This window comes from Rattus rattus, chromosome 2, assembly GCF_011064425.1.
Source record: "Rattus rattus isolate New Zealand chromosome 2, Rrattus_CSIRO_v1, whole genome shotgun sequence".
NCBI classification, from domain to species: Eukaryota; Metazoa; Chordata; class Mammalia; order Rodentia; family Muridae; genus Rattus; species Rattus rattus.
In genome coordinates this window covers 191,691,818-191,713,427 of record NC_046155.1, presented here as the reverse complement: position 1 = coordinate 191,713,427, position 21,610 = coordinate 191,691,818, and the positions used below count along the sequence as shown (strand labels likewise).

Here is a 21,610-nt window from a genome sequence, read left to right as displayed (position 1 = left end):
ACAAATATTTAAGAAAAAAAATACTGGGCATCGTGATACAAACCTTTAATCTCAATACTCAGGAAGCAGAGGCAGGAGAATATAGTTTGGAAGTCAGTTTGGTCTACATAGTTCCAGACCAGCCAAAACTACATAATCCCTGTCTCAAAAACAAAAGAGCTAAGCAGTGGTGGCGCACATCTTTAATCCCAGTACTTGGTAGGCTGAGACCAGTGGGTCTCTGAGTTTAAGGCTGGCCTGGCTTACAGAGCAAGTTCTAGGACAACCAAGGCTACACAAACTTTCTCAAAAAAAAAAGGAAAACAACAGTAGAAAAAAGTTTAAAACAGCAACAATAAAAGTATTCTAGCTCTCGGCTTCAGGTAAAGATTAGAATATGACCAGTAGCAGTTTCCTTCTGCCCTGTTTCCTCTGCCTGTTGCCATGCCTTTCTGACATAATGGACTATCTCTTTGGAACCATATACCAGAATAATAAAATGAAAACAGAAAAGTAAAAACTATTCTCTTATTCTTTTCTCCACTCATTATCTTTGGCTTGCATCTGGCACATCTCTCAGTAGACCATTATAAGGAGCTAAAATGAAGACTTCTCTTTGATCATTCAACAAAAGCAGTTGGCACTGCATACTCCCGGTGAAGCCTCCAGGAAGGAGACAAGTGAACACACACCTTGTCCTTAGAAGAAAATATTCCTGCACATTTTTTCATGATTGTTTACGTGTGGAGGCCTGAGATCAATGTCTGAGATCTTCCTCAAGAGCACTTACTGTTCTTCCAGAGAACCAGAGTTCAGTTCCTAGGACTTACAGGGCAGCTAATCCAGTCCCAGAAGATCCAACAACCTCTTAGCCTACTCATGTACTGGTTTCTATCTTCTTTTGGGGCATGATTGATTTGTATGCCAACAGGTAAGCAATACAGCCAATCTAACTTGCCCAGCTTGTTCCAGTCCATGGATCTAGTCTTGAGACTAGAATTATAGGTAGACCTTCATATCCACCCAACATTTACCTCCAGTTTCTCTCAGAATCCAAACTCTGGTCCTCTTGTTAGCACAAATGCTTTATAGTTGGTGAGCAAACTCCACAGACCTGTGTCTCAAGGGGAAACCAAGGCTCATGTAGCCCCGTGTCCCCTTGAGCTCCTCATTCTCCTTTGTCAGTTTTCCAAATGCTCAGCCTCTAGGCCTGTGTCACCACCCCACTCATATCCATGTACTCAATGCACAGAACACGAGGAATACATTAGTGCTCGTTAGCTTTGCTACCTAAACTGCTAGGCATAGATAATAAGACAGTGTAAGAAGGGGTCCAGAGTCCATTGTACAGCATGATAGAGAAAGCTAGAAACTAAGAATTATTTGGTTAAGTACAAAGACTAGGTATAAGAGCAGAGGATAGGATTTAGGAAGGCTTCCTGGAGGAAGTAAAGCCTAAATGGAGTTCCAGAGATTTCTAGCTTAGCTAACAGAAGGTCACATTACTCCCTGTGACTTTCTTCAGTCAGAAGAAATAAACAAAAGAAGTAAATATGAGTTTGGGTTAGATGTGATAAGTTGTCATAGAAAGTTTAGAGAGGGCCAGTCTGCTCACAGGCAACAAAGTTAGGATTCCAGAGTTGTTAGCATAATGGGTGGTGACTGAAGTGATGGGGTGGGTGGACATGCTGTTTCCCAGGAAGCTGCTGCAAAGTTGGGTGAGGGGCAGTCAGAGTAAAGCCACAAAGGGGACTGGAGAGTGGCCAGAGTAGTGGGAAAGTAGAGGGCACAGGGTGAAGAGCACTTACTGCCCCTGCAGAGACTGGGTTTGGTACCTAGCAACCACGGGGTAGCTCACAACCATCTGCGATTCCAGTTCCAGGGGATCCAGCATCCTCTTCTTGCCTCTGCAGACACTAGGCTCATGTGACAGTGCACATACATGCATGCAAACAAAAACACATAAAAATAAATCATTGTTAAAGAAGGAAGCAATGTAATAAACATGGGGTCTGGAGAGGTGGCTTGGGAGTTAAGAGCATTTACTGTTCTTCCAGAGAACCAGAGTTCAGTTCCTAGGACTTAGAGGGCAGCTGACAACCTGTTCTAACTCCAGTCCCAGAAGATCCAACAACCTTTTCTAGCCTACTCTAGCACTGCATGGTCACACAGTACCCAGACATATACGCAGACAAAACCTCCATAGGCATAGAATAATACATCTTTTTAAAATGTAGGAAGCATGGAAGCATGGGAAATCCCTTGCATATCTTGGACCCCTGAGGAAACAGGGAACACAATCTAGAATTTAGCCTCAACTCTAGAGCCTACTTATCTATCTTATTTGATCCACCTGCCTCTCTCAAAATCTTAATTTTTCAGTTTGCTTTACTCCTGAAATAGGAGGATATTCCAGTTGATCAGTTGTTGTTTGGTTTGTTTGTCTTTCTTTCTCACAACCTGTGGTGCTGTTCTTTTACTCCACTGTCCACTGACCCACTGATGGCAAGACTTGTCGAGAAAAGACTTTCCTTCCACCACAGAATTCTGCTTTCCTAAACAGATGGCATTCTCTGAGGGCCAGCAAGCTGCAGCGGTAAATCAGGATGACTCTCCTTTCAAAACACTGGGAACACTGCAGCTAGGGCTGTGCTAGGGTTGGGACTGGGGGATGGCCAGAGGGTATATGCAAAAGGTATGAATGACACAAGACAATAAGTACTTACGTACTAACTTTGGTTGAGTAAGTACGAAAGGATTGGACAGCAGAGATACACTGCTCTAAGGATCTCTGTTAGTAAAGAGGCTACGCGCTCAAAAGCTGTCAGCGATGAGGAGAAGGACCTTCCAGAAGAGACTGGAGATGCCAATCCGGAAAAGGTTAAGCTAGGTCCAGAAGTTCACCTAGAAAAAAAAAATCTCACCCTTGGGCCGTTTACAACCGACCCCACCTAAGACTTTTAGACCAGTCGTCTGCACACCACACCGCTCTTCGACACCCCTAGACTGTCTACTTCCAACACAACATCCCTGGATCCTCCACACCCCAAAAACCCGACATGGCTATGTTGCATAGAAACCCCCTACCCCAAATTCCGGGACTTAGACCCGCCCAGCGTCCTGCGCAGGCGTGAGGAGGCGTGGCGTGGAGGCCATAGTTCCGCCCCCCAGCACGGCCTGTCAGGCTGGAAGAAGTTTTACCTCAGTCGCAGAGAGCACCAGGCTGAGAGCTAGCAGACCTCGGAGCTACAGGATGAATGCAGGCTCGGACCCCGTCGTCATCATCTCAGCGGCGCGGACCGCCATAGGTGAGTGTCCCACGGGGTCACTTCGGCCTGCGACCCACCTCCCCGACAGGTGCGCGGAGACCCGAGCTCGCGTAACAGGGAGGGGGCGGCCGGCCACCGACACCACTGCTCAGTGCCCCGCGCCTCGCCCGAGGCCCCGCCTCTTGTGCTGCGATTGGTTCCTCGAAGTAGAGCCACCGCTCTGCCAATCTCACCTATTGGCTGGCGTTGGGACGCGCTCTCTCTCCTGATCGCTGATTGGTCCGCTCAGCGGTGCACCATTGATCACGCTGTGGTGGCGGGGGGCCGGGAGCTGGTGGTCTGAGCTCGTCCTCCAGGCAGGCCTTGGCCTTAGCATTGTCCTGGAAGTCGCCATCGCCGTTTCCCGCCTTGGCTCCAGCCGTTTTTATTTGGAAAGCATGTTGTTCCATCTACCCCCTCCGTGGTCCTCAGGGTGCTCTTGGTTCAGATGCCTTCCCTCTTCCCCATTCCATTATAGGTTCCTTCAATGGTGCCCTGTCCACCGTGCCTGTCCACAACCTGGGGACAACTGTTATCAAAGAAGTCCTGCAGAGAGCCAAAGTGGCTCCAGAAGAGGTGTCCGAGGTCATATTTGGACACGTTTTGACTGCAGGTAACTCTTCAATAGCTCAGGACAGGTCTGGTTCATTAGAACAGAACATTTATGCTCACACACCCCATCACCACCACCACCACCACCACCATCACCACACATTGCTTTGGAGTTCCCTCTGCTAGGATTCTTTCTGTCCCTCCTCCTTCCTGTAGCTGAAGTCAAAGCTTCCTTACGAACGTTTTCCTGAGTGATTTTAGACCAGGGGTGTGACCGCCTTTGCATTGTTAGGAGCAGGGCCAGCCTGATGCATAGGAAAGTATGCATAGTTCTCCACATACCCCTAAAATGTCACACAGTCAAGAAAAGTGTGTGGGCCTGACACTGTGCCCGAGCTGCAAGTGAGGCTGCAACAGAGCCCTTGTCCACTGTCATGAGATAGGCTGTCCCTACTCCTGGGGGACTCTCTGGAGGAAGAATGCTTCATCTTACCTCTGATTGCTGCTGGGTTTGTGGACCAGTGACTCCTGTGGTCAGTTCGTGTTTTTTTTTTTTTTTTTTTACCCCCCCCCCCTCAGTTCGTGTTGATAATCGATTTGGGACCTGGGTGTGTAGCTCAGGGGTGAAGTGTGTGGTTAGCGTGCATGTGGTCACGAGTTCACTCTCTTGCCCTGCCCAGTGCTCTCTCAGCACACATTTGAATCAACTGTAGAGAAAGTTGTTAACATTCAATACCAACTTCTGCTCTTCCTCTGTCCAAGACCATTTGTATGTGTGTCAGTTGGACATTCATATTTGAAACACTGGGAGCTACAATTGTTTTGATTTCAGATCCTCACCCCCTGGATTTTGCAACGTCAGTATATATAAAGTATTGTCGTTATAGAACTTGGTGTTCCAATCTTTATCTCAGGAAACCAGGTCCAACCAGCTGTCCTTCATAAGCTAGGTGGAAGAGCAAAATGGATAGTAAATAGCAGAGAGGGGAGATTTATTTAATTTGGTTAAATTGGGAGGAGATCCATGGACACCCCCCCCCCATGTCCATCTTCATGCCCCGAAGTGAGATTAAACTTTAAATAGATGATTGGAGATTTGCACCTCTAAACAGTCTGGTCATGTTTTCACCCCACCTACCACCATTGACCCATTATCTTGGTCTCTGGAGCAAGTCCTCAGAGTGTGTGAAATCTTTTTTTCCTAGGAAGAAAGATCTCCTTTGCCTTGTACCAGGCTTCAACCTCTTCCTTCTCCCAGCATGAGATTCCTAGGGGACTTCCAGTTTTGAAAGTCCGTTCTTTCAAAAGTCTGATAGATTAAGGAACCCCAGTGACTCTCTTAGCACTTAGAGAGATTGCTTATTTGTTAAGAAGCACTGTTCTTGTAAAGGACCCAGATTTGTTTCCTCGAACTCTCTTGTATTCTTAGAGCCTTCTTCACTCTTCCAGGGAATCCAGCACCCTCTTCTGGCCTCTGTCAGTATCAGGCACCCTCAAACAAACAAACATACATACTGTTCATGGAAAACATTCATACACATGTATATCTCACCAGGTTGTGGTACTGCATGCCTTTAATCCCAGCAGTCATGGGACAGAGGCCTGTGGATTTCAGTGAGTTCAAGGCCAGCCTGGTCTACAGAGCGAGTTCCTGGACAGCCAGAGCTACATGGGGGAACCCTGTCTTGGAGGGGGGGAATATTATCTTCATCTTCATCTCTGCAAGGACAGTTATATCCTGGCTGGGACCCAATCCCGAGTAGAAAATTTCGTCATCATCATTTATAGACCACCTGTTATATTCATAGTTACAACCTAATCTAACATTCAGGAATATGTGTATATGTATTCCCTATATACAGAGCCTGAACACAAAAAATGTTTATGATTTAAAAGTTTGTGATTTTGTACATGAGACCAATTTTATGTGCCCCATCTAAACAGGGACACGTTTGTTCTTTCGTACTGACCAAACTGTGAGTCAGACTACATCGTGACTTTAGCAGGACAGTGATGGGACAGTGATGGGTCGTGCAGTGGCATCTCAGTACTCATGGTGGTCTGTCAGTGTAACCTCAGCACTTGGAGGCCTGCCGCTGAGGATCAGGCGAAGGCTGAGCTGCAAGCAAGGCCCTTAGAAGGGAGCACAGGAAGGTGGGGATATTGTAGAATATTTGCCTAATGTAAAGCTACTAAAAAAGGAAGATCATGAGTTTCACATCCAGAGCATCTGAGATTTTTAAAATAAAGATATTTACATGTATTTTCAAAGTTTGGGGTTTACAGTTCACCTTTCTCTTTTTTGTTTGTTTTATTTTGTTTGTTTGTTTAGTTTCTGAGACAGGGTTTCTCTGTAGCCCTGGCTGTCCTGAAACTCACTCTGTAGACTGGCTGTCCTCGACCTCAAAGACCTCGACCTGCCTGTTTCTTATTCATAATCATTCTTATCTTTTCTTTTCTTTTTTTTTTTTTTTTTTTTTTTTTTTCGGAGCTGGGGACCGAACCCAGGGCCTTGTGCTTGCTAGGCAAGCGCTCTACCACTGAGCTAAATCCCCAACCAATCATTCTTATTAAAGAAGTGCACCATCACCACCCAGCACTTAAAAACAAATTGTGTGTATATGGGTACTTTGTCTCCATGTATATCTAAACACTCCTAGTGACCAAGGAGGCCAGAAGAAGACATTGGATCCCCTGAGACCATAGTTACAGACAGTTGTACTATGTAGGTGCTTGGAATCAAACCAAGGTTCTCTGGAAGAGTAGCCAGAGCTACTGAATAATGTCTCCAGCCCATTTTTTTTTTTCTTTAAACACACACAAATATCAGATGCCCTAGAGGTGGAATTGTAAGCAGCTGTGAGCTACCTGATGTCGGTGCTGGGAATCAAACTCAGTGCCTTTACAAAGACTATTGACCCATCATCTCTCCATCCAGAACATGGTTTTAGAAGCAAGGGATAAACACCGTCTATGCCAGGTCTGTCATGGGGCTTATAATCTACTGAATTAGCACTATCAAATGTAATACTCATTTCTGAACCCTAAGTACTTTGAGGGTAGGGAGTGTGTGTGTGTGTGTGTGTGTGTGTGTGTGTGTGTGTGTGTGTGTGGGTGTGTGTGTGGGTGTGGGTGGGTGGGGGGGTGGGTGTGTGGTGTATGTTATTTGCTAAATATTTACATCATTTATTGTTTAAAGAACAGGTACCATATATAGTAATATGTTTACTGAATAGTATTTTATTAGTTTAATTTTGAATTTTTGACTTTTTAATTTGAGACATTGAAAGACTTCCTTTCAACATATGCAATCCTTGAAGCAAACCTGTTACCTTTAACTCTCAAGTCATTGGATTACAGGCAGGAGTCACTGTTCTAAGCCACAAAATTGTCTGATGCCCTGGCCTGTCTTAAACTCACATCCACCTATCGCTTCCTCCTGAAGGCAAAGATTAAAGAGATGAATAATTTTATGTGTTTTTTACTTCTAAACAAAGCTCGGATTAGTAGCACTAATTACCATAGTTACTGAGTTTTTGACAGTGTCTCATTAGTATTTTTCTAATAAACATAATAAGGAAAGGTCATAGATGTATGTGTATTTGGAACTTCCAAAAGAGGAAACCACTCTTTGTCTCTGTCAGACAGTGTGACTGATAGCATTTCAGAGTTTTGACTGTCACTTTTCTGCTACTTTTAAGGAAGTGGAATTTTTGTTTGTTTATTTATGTGGGCAGCTGAAGGAAATCTTAGGTGAATTGTTGGTTCTAATTTTGTTAAGTGTATTTAATTTCATTTTTACTTTCTGAGAAAAGGGCTTACTATATAGTGCAGTCTGGCCTGAAATTCACTCATAATGTAGTTCAGAATACCATTGAACCGACCAATTGGCTCATGTTTTTCTCAAACGTAATATGTAGCTCAAACTAACCTCAAACTTAGTGAGATCCTTCTCCTTCAGTTAACAAAATGCTGGCATTACAAGTGTGAGCTACCACACCGGCATGATATAAAGCATAGCTTTTGTGCATAGGTTTCCTCCTTAAATAACCCGTCTCTCTCCCTCGTTATCTTATACCCTGAACCTGGGAGCACAGCGTTCTGCATGCCTGGATTCTGCCTCTGTTTACAGGAGTGCAACTAGCTGGCTGTCACCTTTGGTCTTGATTAAGTTTCTTGCCTATTAGGAGGAAAAGTCAAGTTCTTTCTAGATCTGAAGATCATAAGGTTCTGTGCTAAGGTCTCAGGAACACTTTATGGAGGAGGGAGCTTCTCTCTGAAAAACCTACAGGCTTCTCTGCTGCACGGGCTGAAAACTGCAGACCCTGAGGCCTCTGTGTTCCTTGTTCCAGGTTGTGGGCAGAATCCTACTCGACAAGCCAGTGTGGGTGCGGGGATCCCCTACTCGGTGCCAGCATGGAGCTGCCAGATGATCTGTGGCTCGGGCCTGAAAGCCGTGTGCCTTGCAGCTCAGTCCATAGCCATGGGTGACTCCACCATCGTGGTTGCTGGAGGCATGGAGAACATGAGCAAGGTAAGTGCTGAGGTGCTGCCCGCCATCCTGGTCAGCCAGGGGCCATGTCCTCTGAGGAACACAGAAAATGACTCAGCCCGACCCTGCCTGAATGCCCATTGATCCCCAGGGAGGATGAGAAATCCCATGTGAAGAACAGCCTATCAGCCAGGCAGCCAGAGGAGAGTATAATTTCTCTAAACTGTTGTTCCAGAAGCATACAGTGCTTTCTGAAATGAACCCACATGATTATTTGGTTGCTATTCCTGCTTATTCTGTATGTAGCCAAGGCTAGCTCAGGACTTGCTGTGTAGCCTAGGCTGGCCTTAAATGCTTTCCTCTCCTGCTCTGCTTCCAGAGTGCTGAGACACAAGCATGTGCCCCCATCCCCAGCAAAACATTCTTTTAAATCTTTGTATAGTTCCCAACAGTCTAAACATCTTAAGTTGTCTTCCTTAAAATCTTAAAGCTTTGAGAAAGCTCCTTTTTCTCATGTCAGAAGAGTTAACAAACATGACTCGTGCGGCACATTCCTTTTGAGAACATAAGAAAAGTCAAAGGTAATCCACAGGCAACAACTTCTGAGGGGCGTCATCCTTAGGAAGTTGACACCAAGGTCACTAAGGCCCTGTCATCCAGATTTATAATTCAGCTCTCCACTTGTTATCAAAGAATAAAAATTAGATGGTGCAGTAAAGGTCCTGACTAATTATCCTGGTGAGCTCCCCACGATTTCCACTTGAGATGCTGTCAAGTTATCACTCCCCATGGTTAGTTGTTTCCCATCATGCACTACAGTCTTTCTTCTCTTCTTAAAAAAAATGCAGTTGTGGTTTGGTGGTGCACACCTTTACCCTCACTGCACCCACCCTTATGGAGGGCAGAGAATGGCTTCCTGGAGATGATTCTTTCCATCCCACCAGATGGAGACTGAACTCAGGTCATCAGGCTGGGTGCAACTGCCTGAGTGTCTGACCCCTCTCACCAGCACTACCTTCTTACTTTTTTTCTTCCCTGTGTGTGCATGTGTGTTGGGGGAGGGGTATACACATATATATGTATATATGTGAGGGGTGTGTGTGTGATTACTTTTTGAGCCCATGTTTTTCTGTGTAGCTTTGGCTGTTCTTGAACTCCCTTTTTAACCATGCTGGCCTGAAACTCAGACATCTGCCTGTCTCTGCATCCTGAGTGCTATGCTCAAAAATGTGTGCCACCATGCCCTGCTACACCTATGCCTCTAGTTTAGGCAGTGTCCTTTATACCTTGGACTAGCCTGGAAATTCCACATGTAGACCAGGCTAGCTTCAAATTCACTGAAGTCCACATATCACTACCCACCCAAGTGCTACCTAGCACTACCTTTGGTTTTGTGGAGATGACTCTAAATGTACTTTGAACAGAGAGAAACAATGGGGCATGGCTCTGCTGTTTAGAAATCCCTAGTTCATTCTGTCATCAAACTTCCTGAGAGACTGACCCACAGCTTAAAATATTAGGGCTTGAACAATTTAGGTAAGGTCTGGGAACCATGAGCGTACCGTTCCTGCATACAGCTCATCCCTACAAAGTGTTCCTCTAATTTTGACCTAGAGCCAGAGCCCAGAACCATCCATTAGAATAAACCAGACCATATCTGCACATAAGCACAGGGAGCCTCGGCAGTATAGAGCTGCACTCCAGATCCCAGACCAGAGGGAGACAGGAATCAGGCTAAGTTGGTTTGGACTTGCTTTTCCACTGGGAGGAGGACTCAAGTCACACATTGCCAGTTAACCTTCTTGTCATGGCCTTCGGTCAGGAGGGACCCCGGGGGACAGACTTCACTGACCTCCTAGAGGGTAGGGAGAACATGTAGCAGACACCCATGGTGAGGCGTGCCGGGCCCTGCTCTCCAGGAGCTGAGGCTGAAAGCTGTGAGCCCTGGAGCTCAAGACCAGCCTGGATCACATGCAAGTCCTTGTCTCAGAAACCAAAAGAAGGAAGGTAGCTGAGGATCATGGAGAGCTGCTCCTCTGCAGGAGGCTTCCATCCCCATCTCTCTCACCAAGTGCTGTCCTTGAAGCTGGCACTGCATCCGAACAGCATCTTCTTCCTATGCTCAAGGTCTGACCTCGAAATCCATAGTCAGAGACCTAGTGAGCTTAGCTCAGGAAGAAGCAGGCTGAAGGTCACAAAGAGAATGGAGTCCTTCTGGTTAGATGTGCTAACCTGCGTACCAGCTCCCAGGGCTGGTGTGAGTAGTCACAAGAGCCAATATGGAATCAGTGTTGTTATTCCCAATCTAAAGGTGGAAATACTGATGACTGGAGCCACCACTTACATGCAAGACTTTTGTGTTTTTACTTCTTAAAACTAAACATAAAACCCTATTAGTTTGACTGTATCATTTTATTTTTTGTATCATTTTATTTTTTGTATCATTTTATTTTTATATATCATTACTTTGATTAATACCACTGATAGTTCCTTGTCCAATCATATTTACATTGGGTTTTGGCTGCTTTTGAATTGTTGAAAGGTAAAATACCTTCTACTCAGAAACCCCCCGTTAGTGCATTTTACAACCTGAATATTCTCCCTATGGGTATTATGTCTCCTACCTTAATAGATACTAAATGTGCTGGAGCAACAAGTCAGTGGTGAAGAGCTTGTACCATTCTTACACAGGCCCATGTTCATGTCCTAGCATCCATGTCCTGTACCCAACTGCCTATTAACCTAACTCCAGGTCATCCGTATGGCCAACTTTGACATGCACTCACATGGTACACATAAACTCCATGCACACACACATTATATCCTTTGAAAGTAGTACAGGAGTTAGGTTTCTATGCCATCATCTCCTGAGGTAATCCTTGTCCATCTTAAAGGAAATACTAGAACCATAAGGAATTAAGACACAGAATGGACAGGTTTGATGGAGAGATGGAAATTGACAAGGGCTAGAGGAATAGATTGCTAAGAGAAGGCAGGTGGGATTGTCTGCTGACACCAAGAGGTTCCAGGTCCTGACCTGGGAGAGCAGGTAATGGGGAGAAGGGCTCATGGGTAATGAAGAGGGAGGAAGTACAAGGCAGACCCTCCTGGGTCTGAGAGGATCCTGAGAGGAGGAGTGACAACCGTCCTAAGTCTGTTCTTCCTTCCTGCGTCCAGGCCCCTCACTTGGCTCACCTGAGATCAGGAGTGAAGATGGGTGAGGTGCCACTCGCCGACAGCATCCTCTGTGATGGCCTCACAGATGCGTTTCACAACTACCACATGGGCATCACAGGTAAGGCCGATATGCCTGCAAACACTAGCTTTCAAAAGGTTGACAATAGTATGTGACAGTGAGGCTCATTTATATAGACTCTGACTGGTGGCTGTCCCACTTCCATACATCATCCACCATCTATATGGTCAGGAAGCTGAGGCATACAGTAGTACCCAGAGAGTCACAGGCTGTTGTGTCGTGGAAGCTTCATGGAGCTTCCCTAGATGGCCTGATGCAGAAGGCTTGTTGTAGTTGATCATTGGTATGATAAGACTTTGGTGACTAGACCTTGTATACAGCCAAGAAGAGCTCATGCCTTCCAAATGTATGTGGCTCATCTATTCTATCCTTAAAGTTCCCCGTAGTGCCGGCTGAAAGTCCCACCCACATGTTACTAGCAGAGGCTAGGTACCAATATAGTCAGCCACAGACAAGGTAAGAAAGCCGAAAGAGGAAAGGAAAGCAGGATGACAGATTTTCACCAGATTTTAGAGCAAAAACCGAGACAGTAATAGAAAATGGACTTATAAACTGGAAGGGGCAGCAAGGGATTTCCTGAAAGGCACGTGTTACTAATGAATGCCTGAACTACCAGCAGCAAGATTACTAAAGCAGCTGGAGAGGTGGTTAAGTGGTCAAGAGTACTTGTTCCTGCAAAGGATCTGAGTGTGGTTCCCAGCACCCACATCAAGTGGCTAAGAACCGTCTGCAGCTCCATGCCCAGATAATCCTGTATGCTCTGGCCTCCATAGGCACTACATTCATAAGGTACACATACTCATAAGCTAATTTATCCTCACACATATAACATACAAAGTTACACATAAATTTAAAAAATTACAAAAAAATTATTTTAGGAGACTTAGCCAGGCACAGTGGCACACACCTTTAATCCCAGCACCTGACGTGTAGTAACAGACAGATCTGGAACTTTTAGATTATCCTGGTCTAACTATACTCAGTGAGTTTTCAGGCCTGCCATGGATATGCCACATGTTGCATGAATGCTAGTCTTTAAAACAAACAAAAAACCCCAACAACTTAAAAAAGGTGACCACTGTGTGTAGTTCAAGGTCTGGAAAAGGTTCAGCACTTTAAAGCACTTGTTGCTCTTGCAGAGGACCCGGGTCAATTCCTCCCATCCACAGAGTGATTTCACCAAACCTGGTGCCCTGTTTGGATCTCCAGGTTTACTAAGCAGGCATATGGTACATACTTGCAATGAAATGCAGTAAATAAATTAATTTTTCAAAGAAAAAAAGGTGTATTCCCAAAGGTTTATCCTCTCCAGGAAGCTGATGGTAGAAGGCATCACATCCTTGGGAAGTTCAGCCAAGAAAGACCTCAGGCCACGCTGAAAGTGGTGTGCACTCTCTTCAGTGTGCTCCTCCTTAAGATACCTTCTCCTTGATCAATGCTCTGGAGTGGTGAATCCTTGGTGTGGAAGAATGTTTTATTCTTCTGGATCGAGCCTTGTAAGAGATGTTCTGTCAGATAAACGAATGCTTCTCTGGTTGCACACAATTGTATCACTAGTCATGTGTCTAGGTCCTTGTCTCCTATGTTGACAGTTGAAGCAATTGGGGAGTCAAAACAATACCTTTACCATATGTAAATATAACTTAACCAGAAGTCACATTTGACTGAGTTAAATAAACTGAAAAGTGAAAAACGTTGTTCAAAGCTGACAGGAGTAGCCCTGGGTCTATGAGAAGTAGGAGTCATGAATAAGGGACTAGGGAAAGACTACAAGCATACACACAGGAGACAGCGTGTGAATGTAAGGAAGGAGAGAGGTCTGGGGATGTGACAGACGGGGAATCAAGCTTTCTCTGCTCCAGTGAGACAATAGAAGGTCCCATGGATCCTAGTTGCCCTAGTAGCTAGCCAGTTGCTTGTTTGATTTTTTTTTCTTTCTTTGTTTTTGAGACAGGGTTTTTATGTGTAGCTCTGTTAGTCTTAGAGCACACTTTATAGACCAGAGTAGCCTCAACTCAGAAAGACCCACCTGCCTCTGCCTCCCAAGTGCTGGGATTAATGATGTGCTCCACCACTCCCAACTAGCCAGTTTCTTAGGTGATATCTAGGCTACCTGCATGAACATCACCAAGATGATTATTAAATATTTAGGTCCTGGGACTGGAGAGATGGGTCAGAGATTAGGAGTACTGGCTGCTCTTCCAGAGGACCCAGGTTCAACTTTAGCACCCACATGGTAGCTTACAACTGTCTGAAACTCCAGTTCCAGGGGATCTGACACCCTCACACAGGTCCCTGAAGCACCAATACACATTTAAAAGCGTGTGTGTGTGTGTGTGTGTGTGTGTCCAGAAGCTAGGGGTATAGTTTAGTGTTAGAGTATTGGTTTAGTATGTGCAGTGTCCTGGGCTCCATACAAAACAAAAGTATGAAGAAACATGATCTCCAGGGGTAGCAAGCATAATGGATTATCAAGTATGCCAACAAGACATTATCCAGTGAGGAAACGTAGACAACGTGATGAAAGGAGGAGCCTCTTATCTGTTCTTCACAAATATCAAGGTGTGGGTTAGAGAGACAGCTCACTGATTAAAAGTGCTTGCTGCACTTTGAGAGGACCAGAGTTCGGTTCCCAGCAACCGTGTCAGCGCTCAGTTCCAGACATCTGATGCCCTGCTGTGGCCCCGCAGACAACTGCACACAAGTGCATGTATAGACACATAAGGAATAATAATCCTTTTAAAATTAAAAGAGGATATCAAGGTTAAGGAGCATTGTAGTCTGAAATGGAGATATTGATAGTGAGGGGCACCAGTCCTGAGCAGTGAGTGCCTGAGCTCACTGATCTGCTGCCTACTGTGTGCCATCATGGCCGTCCACATGCTTTACTCCTGAGTCTTCCTACAACCAAAGGTCAGGTCTGAAGGTAAGCCAAGAGGTCATATTCATGTTACATTTCCTGATGTAAAGAAAGTGAGAGAGAAGACCTGCTATAGTTCTCTCCCTCCACCATGTTCATCCCAGGGTCACACTGAAGTCACCATGCAGGCAGCAGTCACTTTTATCCTGTGGGCCATCCACGGGGGGAAAGGGCAGTCTGTGGACTTGCACTTTCTCTCAGAAGGTTCATATACGAGACGGTAAGTAAAAGAGGCAGAAGTATCGGTGGTGAATCTGGATACAGATTTCTGGAATTTTACAGACATGAAAGGGAACAAGTCATAAGTGTCAGTAACCTCAGCGACCAAAGCCCAGCTCATGAATATGCTCTTCTTGCCTTTTCTTCTTCTCAGCTGAAAACGTAGCCAAAAAATGGCAAGTGAGCAGAGAGGCCCAGGACAGGGTTGCCGTAGTGTCCCAGAATAGGGCGGAGCATGCGCAGAAAGCCGGCCACTTTGACAAGGAGATTGTGCCAGTGCAGGTGTCTTCTAGAAAAGGTGAGTGGAGGCCCCAGTTAGGACGAGCCTGTGTGTAGGTGTGAATGACACCCGCGAGGACGATGTGGAGGGACGTGTGGATTTGGGTGTTTACAGGTTGTAAAGGCGTGAGCCTTACACATCTGAGTGGGGGAGGGCAGGGGGTGATGTGTTGTGTTCTGAGACATGCATGGTCTTGCTGTGTAGCCTGGATGGCCTACTGCTCACTGGGGACCAGGCTGGGCTCCAACTGGTGGGTGAGCCTCCTGCTTCTACCTGCTGAGTGCTGGGATTACAGGTGTATGCCAGCATATCTGGCTGGAAAAGACAGTCACCTCAGCAGGATACGGCCACACAGGGGACTGTCACCTTCAAAGTGTCCACAGCTGAGGAGTGGAGCACCAGGTCCGTGGTTCACATAGACCCGTCTCCTATGCAGTTTAAATGACGCCTTTCCAGGTGCTCCCATGTGATTTGTGAGGAAGCATCTTGTTATCTTACTATGATCTGAAACAGAATCTGACATTGGTGCCCAGCTCATACAAGGAGGATGGCACCTCCTCTGGCCCACCCAGTTGTAACTAGCTACGTGCAATGACCCCAACCTGTGTCCACACAATACAAAGAAGGGTTGTGGATTTGAAACCCAGGGTGAGTGTCTCACGAGGAGTTCTCCTGGGAGAGCATGCAGTAATTGTAGCAATTCCTACTGGATGGAAGTGGTAAATGGTAAAACATTTCTTCCAAATGTCACTCCTCCTGATTCTGAGAAGTCCCCAGTCCCGAACTCTGCCTTCTCTGTACTCATTCCAAGTAACTGGTTTTGCTCCCTGCAGGTCTTACTGAAGTGAAAATCGATGAGTTTCCTCGTCATGGGAGTAATCTTGAAGCCATGGGCAAGCTGAAACCTTACTTTCTTACTGATGGGACTGGAACGGTCACCCCAGCGAATGCATCAGGTTTGAGTTCTGAAGGGCACTGAGGAAAATACCAGCTCCAAGGAGGTCTCCCAAGTGAATATGTCTTTCTAACAACATGATCCCTAAAGCTGGGTTTAAGGGAAACCTTTATAGTTTCTGTATACTAGGCTGTTTACTTAACCTATACTGAATGAAGGATTTGCTTTCTTGACATCTAGACTAAACATACAAGTTTAAACATAATAAAATTAAAATTCCGAAGTTGTGGTGGTATACACCTTTAATCCCAGTACTCTGTGAGTTCAAAGCCAACCTGGTCTTACAAATTTAGTCCAGGGCTTCACAGAGAAGAAAAAGAAAACCCTCTGAAGTTGCCAGGCCTGGAGAGGCACTCCTTTAACTCCAGCATTGCACCAGAGCTCTGTGAGGTTGAGGCCAGCCTGGTCTGCCTAGGGAATTCCAGATCACGAAGGCCAAGAAGACCCTGTCTCCAAAATAGAGGGTGGGGGTTTCAGAGGTTGCCTTCACACTTGGACCTGTGAATGAGGCCTAGGCTTGTTTCTTCAGTGTCCTTCTCCCTCTCTGTTGCTTTTGGGAGAATCTTGTAATATTGTGAGGTCCGTACCACACTCCAGACTTGACCATTTCTCAGTACACGCAAGTCTGAGGAATCACGGCAAACAGAACTCCTTGGCAAGCTGTCCGTAGCTTAATGCTTGCAGGTGGAAAGCAGGCCCTGGGTCCGTACCTGAAAGGAAGGAGCACTGTAGACACCAGGTCACTTGTTTACAGGAATGAACGATGGCGCCGCTGCTGTGGTTCTTATGAAGAGGACGGAAGCTGAGAGTCGGATGCTGAAACCTTTAGCACAAGTGGTCTCCTGGTCACAAGCCGGTGTGGAGCCTTCTGTCATGGGAGTAGGGCCGATTCCAGCCATAAAGCAAGCTGTGAGTCTTACTCTGTAGCCTTTTAGTTGTTTGGTTTGCTTGTTGTCTATCTGTCTGTCTGCCTGTGACAGTGTTCCTGATAGTCCACTCAGCCTTCATACTTAGGGTGACCTTGAAACCTTGAACTCTTAGACCTTTAGCCTCTTCCTCCCAGCTACAGAGACCCCAGGTTTGCACGTACACATCTATCTGCCTCATCTTTGCAGACCTCCCCTTGGTTTTGTTAACCTTGAGGTCAGCCAACCTGTCAGGTCCTGCAGGACAGTTAACGAGGGGTCCGGGATACCTGGAAGAGAATGGGGGACAAGAGACGCGAAGAAGGACGCCAAGACAAGAGTCTGATCAAGGGGACAACTTGTATTTTTCCCCAAGTCTGAATTTATACCATAACATAGGTAACAGAAGGAGGGGGAAGTAGGAAACATTTACGCAGGCCAAGGACACACTATTCGTGTCGTCAGGGAGTAGGCTGATGCTGACAGGTTGTCAGAAAAGTCACAGGTTTGTCATATCTATTAGTCAGCAGGATGTTGGTCTTTCAGAAAGGTTACAGATCATCACATTCTTGACATCAGATGTATTTCTCAGCAAGGTCACAGCTTTATCATATTACTATGTTTTGTAATAGTCTTCTGGAACTGGCCGGGGATTTTCCAAGAACCCAGTCATACTTAGTTCTAACCATAATAATAATAATAATGGAGGGCTCCAAGGGCATCGCTCCCACACCGACCTGCAGCTCTGTACTAAGCACTCCTTTGCCCCTCCATTCCCCTCTCCACTCTGAAGTGTAAAGCTGTGCTGGGTCTTGTCACTGTTTGCCTTTGTAACCCTGTGTTCCCCGAGCCCAACGTGACTTGCGTTTGCTTCCTTACATTGGGATCACGTACGTGTGTATGCACTTGTGACGTTGGGTTTGTATAAAGGCAGGGATACATTGGGTATTATTTCATCTTTAAAAAAGTCTACATAAATGAGGGCTAGGGAGATGGCTCTCTCTCTTCTTCGCCTGTCTGCCTTGTGGGACTGAGCCTCTGCTAGATCCTTGGACTTCCATTCACAGCTGCTGCTGACCATTGTTGGGGAGTTGGACTACAGCCTGTAAGTCATCAGCAAAGTCCCTTGCTATAGAGACTTCCCATAGGTCCTGTGACTCTAGAGAACCCTGACCAAGACAGCAGTGGTTAAGGGCACTGGCTGTTCTTCCAGAGGTCCTGGGGGAGAGTCGCAGCACCCATGGAAGGTAAGGACCATCTGTAACTCCAGCAGTAGAGGATCTCAGGGGTTGTTCTAAAATACACAGCACCATACATGCATGTGATGCACTTGCTTACAGACAGACAGACAGACAAAACACCCATACACAAAACAAAATTTAAAAATATAAACTACGTACATTCTTAAGTATGTGTCTGTGTCTTACCTGTGTATGTGTCTGTCTCTGTGTGTATCTCTGTCTCTGTTTGTGTGTCTGTCTCTGTGTCTGGGTGTGTCTGTATGTTTGTATTTGTGTGTGTGTGCGTGTGTGTGTGAGTGCATGTGCGAGCGTGTGCATGCACGTGTACATGCACGTGTGTTGTGTGTGTCCCCACATCTGCCTAGAGTTCTCATTAAAACACTAAACAGAAAGTTAGACCAGAGGACCAAAGTTGAGACCTTGCACTTGACACTGTTATGAAACAGGGAAATCCAGTCAGTCATCAAGGGCTCCAGAGTGAACGACAGTTTCATAATTTCCATGTTTATTGTCATTGCTTTCTGGGTATAATTTTCTCTGATCATTGATTTGTTTGTTTGTTTTGAGTAATTGTTTTGTAGGCATCCACTGTTAAGTGGCTTTGGACTGTTAAAGAGACTTTAGACTTCCAACACACTACAACTTTTATTGACTTTGAACTTTTAAAGTGGCACTGTATTTTATATTATGATATTAACATGAGACTTTAGAGACAAGGAGTAAAAACTTTCGGTTTAAAAATGATGCTTCTGTGTCAGTCAGCGAGCAGTGGTTTGGTTCGGAAGGGGCTTTGTTTTTCATATATTTTTGTTTCTTTGTGAAGATGGGAACTTAGTGTACAGCCTTGGCTGTCCTGGAACTCGCCATGTAGACCTAGAATTGACGGAGATCCAGCTGTCGCTGCCCATTTTTATTTATTTCTTTAGTGTGTGTGTGTGTGTGTGTGTGTGTGTGTGTGTGTGTGTTTGTGTGTATATGTGTGTATGTGTGGGTGTATGTGTGTGTATGCGCACACGTCCAACTGTGCGTGCATGTATGTCTATGCACATGTGTGTAAGGATGCCTGTGAAGGCCAAAAGAGGGTTTTAAGTCCCCTGGACCTGGAGTTACAGGCAGTTTCTCAGTCTCCAGAGGTCTGCCCTTCCCAGCCTTCAGCAGTGAGGTCATAGGTGCACCACCATGCTCTATGCTGTTCTTTTTGTTGCTGCTGTTGTTGTTTTAGTTGGGTTTTGGGGTTGACCTCAGAACATTTGCACTTTACCTTCTGAGCCATCTCTTCAGCCCCATGTCAGCTTTTTTACATCAGATTTTCTCTGCATAGGTGTTTTGTTTGCATAGATGTTGAGATCCCCTGTGTGTCAGTGGAGGTGTCGGATCCCCTGGGTCTGGAGGTGTGGTCTGTATTAGGAGCCTCCATGTGAGTGTGAGGGAATCAAACCTGGGTCCCTAGAAGAGCAGCCAGTGCTGCCTGCCATCTCTCCAGCTCCCAGATCCTTCTAAGTCAGATCCAGTGTGCTGAATTAACTGCTCATAACAGTGGAACAGTTTAGACTTAAGGGACTTTTAGCATGCATTCTTTTGGTTTTGAGGCTGAGCCTTGCTCTATAGCCCAGGCTAGCATTAATGTAGACAACTGTCCTACCTGAGCTTCTAAAGTGTTGCTATTATAGGTAGGGGTGTGTGTCTGTCTGTGTGTGTGTGTGTGTGTGTGTGTGTGTTTGTATGTATGTATCTGCGCGTGTGCGTACAAGAGGTGTATCTTTGAGGAGTATATTATCTATATCTTTTCTTCATCTAAATTAACATTGTGTGTGCGAGCACACACACACACACGCACGTACAGGTACCCATGGAAGCCACAAGAGGGTGTGTGATACCATAGAATTGAGTTACAGGTGAGCATGGGATCTGAGGTTTGGTCCTCATGATAGAGCATCAAGTGTTGTTAACAGTGAACCATCTCTCCAGCAACTCAAGCAGAATTTTCTTAGTAATGAACGGTTTGACCTCCCTTAATCCTTCCTGTAGGTTGCAAAGGCAGGCTGGTCCCTGGAGGATGTTGACGTGTTTGAAATCAATGAAGCCTTTGCAGCAGTGTCTGCAGCAATAGCTAAAGAACTTGGATTAAACCCGGAGAAGGTAACCAACGTGAAGCTGTATTTGCCCATGAGCTTGCACGCTCCATGTTTACAGCTCTGAAGTATAAGAAATGAGGTCATTCCCCATGACTGCTCACCTTGGCTAGAGATGAACAAGCAAACTTAATTTTCAGTTGGGTTTTTGTTGCTTTTCACAGCAAGGAACTGAGTGTGTTAGGTCACATCAAAATCAGTGGAACAGTCTAGAAACGGGAGGCAGCAGGTTTCACATAGGCATTGCTTATTCCTAAGCTTTACAGTGAATGTTGAGTTTGAAAGGATAGTTTGCTAGCATAACATTGCGGGTAGGGTGGGGTGAGATAAAACAGGTATGAGCCTGTGTTCAGAGGACTGACTTAAGACTTAAAGCTCTTCTTCTCTACAGGTGAACATTGATGGAGGAGCCATTGCCTTGGGCCATCCTCTGGGAGCATCTGGCTGTAGGATTCTAGTGACCTTGTTACACACCCTGGAGAGAGTGGGTGGGACTCGTGGTGTTGCAGCCCTGTGCATTGGGGGTGGGATGGGGATCGCAATGTGTGTTCAGAGAGGGTGAGACACCACCCTTACAGTTCTCATTAAAACACTAAACAGAACATGAGACCAGAGGACCAAAGTGAGGACAGGAACCCAGGTGGACAGCTTGCTGTATTTTAATGTGAGACACCCAAGGCTAAGACATTGAGACATTGCACTTGACACTGTTATAAAAAAGGGAAATCGAGTCAGTCATCAAGGGCTCCAGAGTGAGCGACAGTTTCATAATTTCCATGTTTATTGTCATTGCTTTCTGGGTATAATTTTCTCTGATCATTGGTTTGTTTGTTTGTTTGTTTGTTTGTTTGTTTGTTTGTTTTTGAGTCAGGGTCTCACCATATAGCCTGAAAATTGTTTTGTAGATGAGGTTGGCTTCAATTCCCAGAGATCCACCTTTCTGTGCCTCCTGAGTACTTGAATTAAGGCATGCACCATTATGCAGGGCCCCGAAAATGATCCATTCAAGGAATGGGGATGTGGCTTCTGGTTTGAACTTCAGGCTCTTCACTCAAACACCCCTGCTTGCTTGTTGTCTTGTGGTTTCCCATTGATCAAACCAAGACCAGTCCTGTAATGGAAATTGGATTCAGTGACCTCTTCTAAGCTGAGGTGGTGGGGTAGGTATTCTAGCTATTCTAGTCAGAAGACTGGCCATCCCAACGAGTGTGCCTCTGGGTTGTTAGAAAGTGAGCAGCAAGCGCCTTCCGTGCATTTACTTCTCTGCTTGACCAGACAGGACAGTACGTGCTTCAAATGTCTGCCTGACTTCCCCAAAATGATGAACTGTAACTGGAATTGAAAGCCAAATAAACTCTTTCTTCCCTTGCA

At 45.7% G+C, this 21,610-nt stretch overlaps 1 protein-coding gene and 1 long non-coding RNA gene across 2 annotated transcripts; one reads left to right on the top strand and one right to left on the bottom strand.

Moving 5' to 3' along the window:
- Positions 1 to 1,537: 1,537 nt before the first annotated feature.
- Positions 1,538 to 3,288, bottom strand: LOC116892839. Its single transcript, XR_004386977.1, has 3 exons — positions 3,181 to 3,288; positions 2,714 to 2,883; positions 1,538 to 1,895 (listed from the first exon to the last, which is right to left on the bottom strand). It is a non-coding gene; the product is annotated as an uncharacterized LOC116892839 (long non-coding RNA).
- Positions 3,127 to 21,610, top strand: LOC116892837 (acetyl-CoA acetyltransferase, cytosolic). Its single transcript, XM_032894725.1, has 9 exons — positions 3,127 to 3,287; positions 3,766 to 3,900; positions 8,192 to 8,373; positions 11,509 to 11,626; positions 14,881 to 15,024; positions 15,840 to 15,962; positions 16,716 to 16,870; positions 20,136 to 20,246; positions 20,631 to 21,610. Exons 1-9 carry the CDS (start codon positions 3,233 to 3,235, stop codon positions 20,799 to 20,801), a joined length of 1,194 nt encoding a protein of 397 aa, XP_032750616.1. The 5' UTR covers positions 3,127 to 3,232; the 3' UTR covers positions 20,802 to 21,610.